Consider the following 12,102-nt stretch of genomic DNA (forward strand, 5'->3'; position numbering starts at 1 on the left):
AGAATTTTTTTCACTGATTTCTTTAGTTTCCTCTTCGATAATACGTGCTAGTGTTATTTTTGTGTTTGCATCTCTCTAACCCTTACTCTTGCCATTTAATTGCTGCTATGTTGTGATTATTTATGGCTTAGAGTTGTTTATTTATTTAGGTATTACTTGTACTTATCATTTCGCAGTATAAACTTGTATTGGTTATTTGAAAAAAGGGGGTCTAAAGATTCACTAGTGTTTTACACACCACGTGAACTTTTAATTGGTATTAGAGTGGGTACACTTTGTTAGATTTCTATATCCCATGTGTGATCATTGACCCTAGATTGGATAGGTCTTAATCCCTTTGTGCACCTGCCTTCTTTAATGAGAGTAATTATGCCTTTTGGAAAGTGCGTATGCATGCATTCTTGAGCTCTATTGATGAGAGCATATGGGATGCTATTGAGACTAGATGGACTAGGCTAGAGGCAGCCAAAACCACTTGGGATAAGGCAGCCCTTACAGCGGCCAATGCTAATAGTAAAGCTTTAAATGCTATATTTTATGGTGTCTAACTCGATGAATTCCACAGGATCTCCCATGTGACAATTGCCAAGGAAGCATGACAAATCTTGGAGACCACTTATGAAGGCACCAAGAAAGTGAAAGACACCAAGTTACAAATGCTCATCACTCACTTTGAAGAACTAGAAATGAGTGAAGATGAGTCATTCAACTCCTTCTATGGGAAGTTAAATGAAGTGGTGATTGGAAAATTCAACTTGGGTGAAAAGAAGGAGGACTCCAAGGTTGTTAGGAAGATCCTACGATCATTGCCAGAGAGCTTCCATGCCAAGGTCACTGCAATTGAAGAGAGTAAAGACCTTGATGAGATCAAAATTTAAAAACTCATTGGTTCTCTTCAAACTTATGAGCTATCTCTACCATCACAAAGGAAGAGCAAATCTCTTGCTCTCAAGACGATCAATGAGAGAGTAGAAGCTTAAGATTCCTTAGATGAGGATGAGGTTGAAAAGGAGGTGGCGTACCTTACAAAGAACTTTCGTAAGTTCTTAAAATTCAAGAAGGATGGAAAGACTTTTGAGAAAGGAAAATTCTCAAATTTCAAAAGGGATAAGGACTTCAAAAAGGACTCCAAAGAATCCTCTTCATCTCAAGCAGTCACGTGTTATAAGTGCATAGGGCATGGCCATGCGAACAAAGAATGCCCCACTTACTTGAAGGCAAAGGGTAAAGTATTTGCTACTACCCTTAGTGACTCAAATAGCTCCAACTCGAATTCAGAAGAAAGTTGTGATAAAGACGAAAACTACAACACCTTTATGACCATTGCTCCTGTAGACTCTTCGAATGATTTAAGCACTATAGTGGAAGAGCTCGATGAGCATATCGAAGTGGAGTCTATGGGGGTCGGAGATGAATTCAAGGATGAAGATGAAGAAAGCAGCTATGAAAGAGTAAAAGGATTGCAAGAATCCTATAATTCCCTTCTCAAGAAGATTGGAGAGTATGCGAGAGTGGCTAAGGTAGCCATCAGAAAAATAAAGAAAGGTGAACAAGATTATAGGAGCATACTTGTGAGGTATAAAGAGACAAAATACAAAGTTGAGGCGTTGAATGAAGAGCTGATGCATGTCTATTCTAGGATCAAGTTTCTTGAGCTTGAAGTTATTCAAGTGAATGCCAAAGTGGAGCGGGTGGCTTCAAAGAAACTTGATGAGGTGCTTGCTTGTCAAAAGCCCTCTTCCGATAGAAGCGGCTTGGGATATACCGGTGAAAGTAGCTCAAGCGCTAATGTGTCTAAGGCGATGAAGTTTATGAAAGCCAAGGAACCAATGATACCAACTCCACTTGTTGAGAAAGTGAAGGTTGAGAAGAAGCCAAATGTGATTGCTCAAAAGGTGTTGACAAAGCCTTCAAATCCATTTGTGGCCAAACCAAAGTCAAAAGGGAAGTCTCTTTCGAAGGCACAAAGAGGTCCTCAAACTCAACATTTTTGCCACCATAGTAGAATTCGATGACATACTGGGCCAAATTGCCACAAACTTCAAGCCTTAAAGAATGCCTATCCTCATAGGCAAAGAAGGCAAGGAAAGGGGAATTGGAAACCCAAGCAATCTAAAGGACAAGAAGTGGATCCCGATATTGGTGAGGTGATAAAGATGATAGACACCATCACTTCATGTTTGGAAAACTTCTCTCTCAGGTTTTAGAATCGCAATTCAAGTACCCAATCCTCTAAAGATATCACCCCAAACGCACGTGTCGTGTGGGTGAAGAAGGGTACGCATGCATAAGCATTAAAACATGTCCATGCATCAATTCTTTCAATATGTTGTGACATTCTTGGTTGTGTGCTTATATGTTTCATTCTAGCATGTTTTTACTATTTTTGTTGTTTTAAAGCTTTGAATGTTTGTTTTTCTTTTTGATCAATCTTTACTTACTTTGTGTCAAAAATTCAAAAACATATAAAAAGTAGAAAATCCAAAAATTTTGATCAGCATTTTTGTGTATTGTCACACGCAAGTTTTGCCTTGTACCTTCGTACAAATGGTTTTGTGCATTTACGAGCTTAGCTTGTTTTTTATGCACTCATATTATTGTGAGAAAAATCTTGACACCTATGTAACTGTTATAAATAGATCTTCAACCTTGTCATGAATGATAAGCTAATAGTTTTGTCGATCTTGAAACATGCATAGACTTAAGCCTATAAATCTTCCCACTCTTTTATGTTTTTGCTCTATAGCTTAACAAATGTCAAATCTCGAAAAGAGATAATGAGTTACAAAAGCCGTCGCACATACTAGTATTTGACTAGGAAAAAGGGAAAGCAACTTGTATTGAAATGTATGGTTCCTAGAAAGCCAAAGGCTTATTCATCAATTTAAAATATAAAAAAATTTCTAGCATTGATCTCAAAATGAGATGTAATGAATTGTAAGAAGCAAAATGAAAAGTTTCAAAGTTATGTAATCAAGTTTGTGTGGGAGGTCATATATGCTCATTTCTATAATTGAGATTGGTTACTTTACTTAGTGCTAATTATGTATGTTTTGGTTAAATTGATCATTAAACCTTCATATTAGACTAAGGACTATCTCACTTTTGGTATCCACACACATCACACATGTCTATGCTCAATGAATGCTTTATTCATTTGTGTGATTCTACTTGATTAAATGTATTGTATATACTTAATCATATGTTGATCAAATACAAAAATATTTTTTAGTTTTTTTTTTTTTTTTTTTTTGAAAATGCTTTTGCTTTGAAAAATTTCAAAATATCCAAAAATTTTACAACTCAATTTTTGGCGACTCACGAGCTTACTTAGAAGCTTTCGTGACTTCCTCGCTAGTGAGTCCCCCAATTGTGAAAAACACTTAGAAAATTTTCAAAATTTCTGGGTTTGGTCTCTTTCACAACTCACTTGCAGGTAGGTCTCCCAGTCGCGAAAAAAACAGAAAAAATTTTCACAACTTGCTCGCGGGCATCCTAGTCACGAAAATTACATGTTTATCACAAATAGGGTTAAATCTCAGACAATTTTCAAAAACTTTTCAGTTTTCCTCGCATCACGTGCATAACACTTTGTCTTCTCTGTCTCTCCCTCTCTCAAAACCTTCATTTTCTTCTTCAATCATTTATCAATCTTCAAGAAAAGGTTTGGGTTTTTTCTTATTTTCATTTTATTTCAAGTTTCTAGTCCTAGTTTTCTTGGATTTTGTGTATATATTGAGATGTTGAAATGTGTTTGTTGAATATGGTTTTGTTGATGTATTGATGAGTGTGAAATATGGGTTTTGTTAGTATAATGCATTTTATACATGTTTTCATCTTTGTTTTTCATTTTTATGCATTGTACTATGGTTTTTATTGTGTTATGCGTACCATTTTCATGATAAAATGTCTCTTAGATGTTTTTGTGCGTATATTTGGACTCCATTGGGTACAAAGTTTGTGGGGATAATCATGTTTCTTTGATTTTGAAACATTAAATGATTATGCGTTTTTACACTTTGCCCTAATTCGCACACTTTTGCATATGATGCACACGCACACACCTTTTGACATGTTGAGTGAATAATGCCAATGATTTTATCGTGATGTGATGTTTAGCATCTTCACATGTCAATTTTTTTTAATTGATCTTTAAATTTTAGTTTTTAGGATTTTAATTCAAAGTTTATAGTTTGGTACTAACTTGTTACTGATCAAGTTTGTTACCGGCTATTGTGCTTTATTTTGTAAAATTTGTTACTTTGTTTTTGCAAATGGCTCCATGAAAAACCACTACTCAGTGTGGTGACAAAAGGAAACGCATGGACAATGCCCTGTTTCGGTCCCCTCATCACTTTGAGCGATACTCCAAGCACTTTGAAATGACACCAATCATTCAGGAGAGATATGTGGATTTTGTTGACCTCAAGGATTCCTTCATCCCTAGTTGTTTTGAAGAACGAGGATGGGAAAAGCTCCTGGGTGATCTCCCGGCATTTGTGAACCTCTGATAAGAGAATTCTATGCAAATGCTACACTCAAAGAAGGCTTCATAGAATGTTGGGTTAGAGGCCATGCATTCACTCTTGACATGGGGACATTGATGATATCCTTGGACATGTAAAAGTAGATCATGAAGATTTCATTTCATACAAGGACAGAATGGTCTCTATAGAAACGATACAATCTCATATTGGTGGTGTTAGAGAAGGAAAATGCCTCAACACAAGCCCTTTTCCTTCGGATTGAGATGCCTTGCCTACATCATGATGTCCAACCTATATCCGGTAAGGAAGTTGACCACTATCAACAATGCTAGAGCCATCTTCCTCATGCAGCTTTGTGAGAAACTCTTCATCAACTTTGGTGCTCATTTGTACACCATTCTTATCGAAGCTACAAGAACATCCTCAAGGCCAAAGATTATTCTCCCATGTCTAATTATAAGGATCCTTCGTGAAAATGATGTGGAGACTCCACAGAACATCAGCCTCAGGAGTGTGCCTCCTTCCATCAACTCGCAAACTATCACAAGGAGCAGATTTCATATTTCAGGTGATGAAGAAGCTGAAGCACTTAAACAAGCACCTCTTGCAGACACAAAAACTGAAGCAAAAGGACAACAACCTCCTCCAAGAAGAGGTGGTGGTAGAGGTAGGAGTAGGGCTTCATCATCTTCATCAGTGCCTTTAGATGCTTTTCAGATCATTCTTAAGAGGATTGATGGTCTAAGAGATGTTTAATTGTCATATTCATGTTTAATTGTCATATTCATACTTGCTTGATCGCATTGTGCTTGTTTCATATTCATTTCAAGATTTTTGCTTACAATGAACTTTTTGGGATATTGTTTTTAGGAAAACTTGTCAATATGGTTCAAGAGCTTCACGGAATCTAGAATTACGTGTGAGTGAGTTTTGGCAACTATTCCCAACTCACATTGTAAGTTAACAATCTGTTTTAGGGTTTTGTCACGGAATATCCAAAGGGAGAGATTGTAAGGTTGAATTTATGCAACCATTTTTTGGTTTTATTCCGTGCCAAATTTGCTTGTAATTCAGCAATTAGATATCTTGTATTTAGGTGGGAATCATGTAAGGGTTATGTGTGAAAGAGTGTGAAGAATTCAAGTGTGTGTGTGCAATCAAGAAGTTTCTCACGACTGGATCTCGCAAGTGGTGACTCGCCAGATTTGCTACACGTGTGAAGCATGCAGGAAGCTGAAGGGTCATGATAGCTAGAGCACTACAGGACAAAAAGTACAGTTTGGCCAGTCAGTTATTTTACGACTGAAATTTGCGACTAGTCCCAGTTAGGAGCCAAGTCGTCAGAATCCCTTGTTATGCAGAAAAATTATTTTTCACATTCCTTCTCATACCTTACTATACATACCTTTATACCCACGAAATGTAGAGAGCTTCTAGAGAGAATTTGAGAGAGAAACCCTAGAGAAAAACAAGATTGACTCATCTACAATCTTAGACATTTGATTCTCCAAATTCCTCTACTCTCACCTTCTTCATTAGTCAAATCCTTATCTCACCATACCCATATCTGTGAAGAGGTTATTTGGTGCTTGTGAAGCAGTTCAAAGAGGACCAATTTATTTGATTGATACAATGGGCTTATTGTGGGATATGGAACGATAAAGAAGATACAGTTAGGCTTAACCTTGTTGGAGCAAGAAGTTTGGAGGGTTTAGATGCATTAGGTAGATTAAGCTTAGAGGGTCTATTGTTATTTATGTATCCCAACTTTATTCTTTAGTGGATCATTTCATCGCTTGGAGGGCGGCAGAGAGATTTTTCTCCAAGTTCATCGGTTTCTTCTTCGATAACACTTGCCACTGTTATCTTTTTATTTGTATCTCTCTAACCCTTACTCTTGCCATTTAATTGCTGCTGTGTTGTGATTATTTGTGGTTTAAAGTTGTTTATTTATTTAGGTATTGTTTATACTTATCATTCCGCATTTCTATTGTTTGAATATAAGTTTGTATTGACTATTTTAAAAAAGAAGTCTAAACATCACTAGTGTTTTACCTAACAAGTAAACTTTCAATATATTTATATATATATATAAAATTTTTTGTCCCCGTAAGAAAGTAACCTCACCCATCTTTATATAATTTCTAGTCCCCTTCCTTCTTCTTCTTCTTCTTTTCTTTTTTTTTTTTTTTTTTTTTTTTTTTTTTTTTTTTTCTAGTAATTTGAAGGAAAAAAAAAAAAAAAGCCGCCTTTCCTTTTACCTATAAATAGAAGCTCTATACGCTTCCTAGAAAATGAACATTGTACGCTTCAACAAAACACAACTGATCGAATCCCATCTCTCTCTCTTTCTCTGTCTAAAAAATAAAAAAAATAAAAAACAAGAAATGGAGCATCCGTCCTCGGAATCCCAGGAAAACCATCATCAGCAACAACAACAACAGCAGCAGCACCAAAACGTTGTCGTAATGCGACACGGAGACCGCAAGGACAACTTCGAGCCATTGTGGGTGACCACCGCAGAGAGGCCGTGGGACCCACCTCTCGTGGAGGAGGGTCGGGTCCGGGCCTTTTGCACCGGTCGGAAGATCCGAAATCAACTCGGGTTCCCAATCCACCGGGTCTTCGTGTCCCCTTTCGTCCGCTGCGTAGAGACCGCATCTCAAGTCGTCTCTGCTCTTTCTGCCCTTCACGATGATCCCAACAACCTCACTGGCGACAACGTCTCCATCGATCCCTCCAAACTCAAGGTCTTTTCTGTCTTTTCACATTCCCATATATATAGCTTTCACTTGATATTTTGATTGTATGGCCATATGTTTTTATCTTAACGATGCATTAGTTTAGAAAATATTTTAGAAATTTTGTATTAGAAAAGAAAAAAAAATATGTAATGAATTTGTTTTACGGGTTTTGTTATTTACTTATTTCTAATAGAAGTGACTTCAAAATTTTCTTAAAATAATTTATTAATCATTTTTGTTTTAATATTTTTGATAATTAGGTGCGACATTCTTATTTGATTAATTTGAGTAGTTGTTGATGTTGTTGATATATATAACTTTCATTTGATATTTGACTATATATTGGTTTAGATAATATTTTTAGAAATTTTTTATATGAAAAGAAAAGTAATTAGTTTTTTTTTAATGAATTTTAATATTTACTTATTATTTATGAAAGTAGGTGTCAAAACTTTTTTAAAATAATTTATTAACAGTTGTCGATGTTGTAAGATCAAGATTGATTTTTTTAAGTTGAATACAACAAAAACTCTGTCTGTATTTAGTGTCATATATTTTGTTTTGTACTGCCGGAAAAAACAAGAAGGATGCGTAGGTTGACGGCTAGCGTAAAATTTGGTTACTTTATTATGTATTAATTTATGAGTTTAATGCTTAATTGAATTATAATCAAGATTATTTGTTGCATAATTTTGATTTTATTAAGCAGAGATGTAAATTTGAATGATTTTTTTTTTTTTTGGGTGTAAACCAAAAAGAGAAAAGGAAAAAGAAAATATGGGTAAAGTTTATTGTAAAATCTGGTATTTGTGAGAAATTGTATTTACACCAAGTTAATTGATTTGATAAAAAGATTTGATTTGATTTGATTTTTGATTTTTGATTTTTTTGATTTATTTATTTTTTTTGTTTTCTTATAATTGCTTTGAACTTAGAGTTGGGTGTTGATCACTGACTTCATGACCAGCTCTGTAATTGACAGAGTAATATTACACATAGCGTAGCAAGGCGGGTACTAGTACCATAATTGTTATTTTTCCAAAGTTTGAATATTGGACCAATGGACTTTTCGTTATCTTGTAACTTTTTGACCATGATTACCGGGGGTGCAATAGATGGAATTATACATGGATTGGTAAAAGGATTTAATTGGATAAGTTTAATTTAAGGATACTAACATAAAACGTCTACCAGTCGATTATTTTCAGAATTTCTGATAGCTTGATGAGTTTTGTCCATTAATGTATACATCATTAAAATCTGCTAAATGAGCTGTTTAAACATAGAGTTGTTATATAGTCATGCTATACTCGAAATTCTATCTATGAATTATTTAATTACTGGATTTCTGATACTATTCATAGAAATGTAATTGGATCACTGTTGGCTAATCAACTTCCTTCTTGAATCTTTTTTTTTTCTCCCGATTTTCAGGTCTCTATCGAGTATGGATTATGTGAGATGCTAAACACTGAAGCAATCAGACCTGGTTTGGCTCCTAAAGATGGAAACTGGGGCTTCAATATCTCAGAACTTGAAGGAAAGTTTCCAGCTGGGACAGTGGACAACACTGTGGAACCAGTGTATAAAGAGGTATTTTTTTTATTGAATATCCTTTTCATATTTTTATTTTCCGTTGGGAATATTCTGGTACAATAGGCATATATACATACATCTGCACAATGATTATGGCTAATTGAGGTTTTGGCTGGAGGAATCATAGTTGCCGCAGTGGGAAGAGACTGTGCCAGGTGCAAGGACTAGATATGCTAATATTTTTCAGGCATTGGCAGATAAATATCCTACAGAAAACTTGCTACTTGTCACACATGGTATAATTCACTCTTCGCTACACCATCTCTCGAATTTCAATCCATGTCATTGTATCAAGAATTAGTTTTGCAGTTCAAACTTCAAGCGGTGAGTTGTTATTGACTTGTGTTTTTGCAGGGGAAGGAGTTGGGGTGGCAGTTTCTACATTCATGAAGGATACTACTGTTTATGCAGTAGAGTATTGTGCATATACAGAACTAAGAAGACCCATCTTCCACAAAGACCATTCATTTACTGCAGGAAATTTTGAGGTGCTTACACACAATGGAAAGACTGGTATTGAATACATCCAGACTGTGAAAGATGATATCAATGGAATGTCATAGTGGTCGTGCATAACACAGTTTCTTTTGATGTCGACCGGGATTTTACATGAGAGTCGTCTGACTTGAATTGTTTGTCTTGAGGTTCTTTGGGTGTACAAGTTTATTAGATAACGCGTGTTTTCTTTCTCTAGTTGTTGTTTTCTGGTTTGAAAATCAATGGGAGAAGCAAAGAAATGAGTGAAGCTTCCTTTCATTAAATGTCCCTTTTTGTCTCTTAGTAGTGGCAGAACAGGCTAAAACATGAGGAATTTTCAGTGCAATTCTTTCCTGGATTCCATTGCTCTTCTGAAACTTCAATTGTCATCTGGTTATCTTTAAAATAAAAGTTTATGTATTACAAAATAAAATGATCAAAGGGTATCTTGTAATCTTGCTTGAACATTTTGCCAGAAGGATATAAGAATCATTCTTTCTGCTTGCCAAAAAAAAAGGAAATTTTGGAATCTTCCAAAAATCAGTCCAATTGCAAAGTGACTAGTAGGTCAGGTGAATGCTTGTGTGAATATATTGTTTCTAATGTGAGATGCGCAGATGATGGTTTTGGGGGCTCTCTCTGTTTTAGGCTACCCTGTTTCTTGCCCTGTTTGAGAATTGAAACATGAAAAATATTAGAAAGAACTTAAAAAGAATCTAAATACACCAGAACATGGGTCTGCGTGTATGTGTGTGTTTGTTTATTTGTTTTTCTCTTGAAGCCTTAGCTTTGGAACTTTTTTCTTGTTTGAATGTTGACTTGATGATGGTCATTCAACGATTCGGTTGAATGGATCTGATCAAATTGGAAAATTTTCGGAGAAATAGAGAGGGAGTAATGAGAGAATTTATTACTAGTATTTATCTTACTAATAAATTTTTCTTGGGCCACCTGGAAGAAAAGAAAAATCCATTTAAAGGCAAATTTTTGGCCAAAGATCAATTATGACTAGAAATCAAACGAATCTACTAAACTATGACACCAGTTTAGAGCTTTAAATATTAAAATAAAGTTGTCAAGAGACTTCTAATTCAATAGTATTACTTTCTTCTTTTTTTTCTTTTTCTTTTTTTTAATAAGGAGAACCAGGTTCACATTCCCTTCTCCATTTGTTGAAAAGAATAGATCTTAAAATAGTCATGTTTCAAACATTTGAACTATACCCACCTTATTTTTTTTTTTTTTTTTGATAAACTAAACCCACCTAAAATTTAAAATTTATCTTAAGATTCAACTTTATTTTAATTAGGTGGTGACTTTCACCTGTAAGTAGAATCTACAGACCTAACACTACGTACTTGTAAAAGGAACTTTCACATGTAAGTGGAATCTACACACCTAAACTCTTCATACTTGTGAAATGAATGATACACCTAGCATAAGATTAGCATGGAAGAAAGAGTCGTTTAAAATTTCAATATTTTACTTATTTAATAAAAAAAAAAAAGACACGATTGTTTAAGAAGCTTAAAAGCGTATGGTTAACAAACATTTTAAAACCACAAGTTAAGAATTAATAAATGATCAATTATGAGTTGCTATACATATTTTTTGAAAAAGAATACACATTTTTCAAAGATTTTTGCACACGTATCAAGGCCATTAACCTACTTGCTAGTCCAGCGACAAATGTAAAAGATTGATTATCCATGTCCCTCTAACCTACTCGCTTGTCTAGTGACAATTGTAAAAGCTAAACTATATATTTTCAAAGTAGAAGTTAAAAATTGAACTCTGCATTCCCCACTTTTTGTATTTACCCCTTATTCAAACCACTTTTTGTTACTTATAAAGCTCTTCCTTCTTTCCTTGTAATTCCATCTTGTCATTCTTTCTATTTTCTTCCCATTTTCATTTTCTTAGGAGACTACAAATAGAACTTTGAAATGTATAATCAATGAAATAACACTAAAAATAAGTAAAATAAAAATAAAGGAAAGAAAATCTAAAGAATAATGTTTAGTTACAAACTAGTTTGTAAGTTGGCTACAACTCTACTGAATATCTTTTTATTGGTGTGAATTCTGACAAATCTACTATTAAATTCTATTTTCCTTTTATATCCTCTAGGATTATGAAATTTCTAGAAAATCAAAAATCAATAGTTATGTCATCAACTAAATGATTAAATTTCAAGTTTTGTAGTCTTAAATTGTTCATAAAAAACAAGTTTTTGTATAGTATAACATCCGGTTGACACGAAATTTGATATGTGTGTTAAGAACATAAAAAAACATGTAATCCAATGATCATATTTCAAAATATGTAACCATGTAAATTTTTTTTGTGAGAGTTGTAATCGAACTATGTCCAAAACCCAAATTTACTTTTTAAGCCAAATTGGTGACCTAACAAATCCTATGCTTCACTAATTGGCTGGAACTAAAGATCATTTATGCATCACTAGTGTATTGTATTAAATAAATTGACCAAGAGCATAAGTTGGAGTTGGGAAGGTTCTCAAGAAGTCTTAATACTTCGTTTGTTTCAACATTAACATTTATTATTTTTTGGAAAATGAATAATTTTCTAAAAAGCATTTTCTAGAAATTATCTTATTTTCCTATATTTGGTAGCAAGTTAAGCATGAGTTGGAAAATTATTTCTTGACTTTCCTTATTAATTAGCTTTGTTTGAGATAAAGTTGTTTTCCAACATTTTTTGGAAAACAACTCTATCTCAAGTAATCTTTCTAGAAAACAACTCTATCTTAAGCTAAACCAAATAAGAGGAGTCAA

At 34.3% G+C, this 12,102-nt stretch overlaps 1 protein-coding gene across 1 annotated transcript; it reads left to right on the plus strand.

Annotated features, from left to right (window-relative positions):
• Nucleotides 1–6,774: 6,774 nt before the first annotated feature.
• On the plus strand, nucleotides 6,775–9,737 carry LOC142614627 (uncharacterized). Its single transcript, XM_075787181.1, has 4 exons — nucleotides 6,775–7,237; nucleotides 8,666–8,824; nucleotides 8,955–9,063; nucleotides 9,182–9,737. The coding sequence occupies exons 1-4, from the start codon at nucleotides 6,782–6,784 to the stop codon at nucleotides 9,388–9,390; spliced, it is 933 nt and encodes a 310-aa protein (XP_075643296.1). The 5' UTR covers nucleotides 6,775–6,781; the 3' UTR covers nucleotides 9,391–9,737.
• The last annotated feature ends 2,365 nt before the right edge of the window (nucleotides 9,738–12,102 follow it).

This window comes from Castanea sativa, chromosome 11 (assembly GCF_040712315.1).
Source record: "Castanea sativa cultivar Marrone di Chiusa Pesio chromosome 11, ASM4071231v1".
Taxonomy (NCBI): Eukaryota; Viridiplantae; Streptophyta; class Magnoliopsida; order Fagales; family Fagaceae; genus Castanea; species Castanea sativa.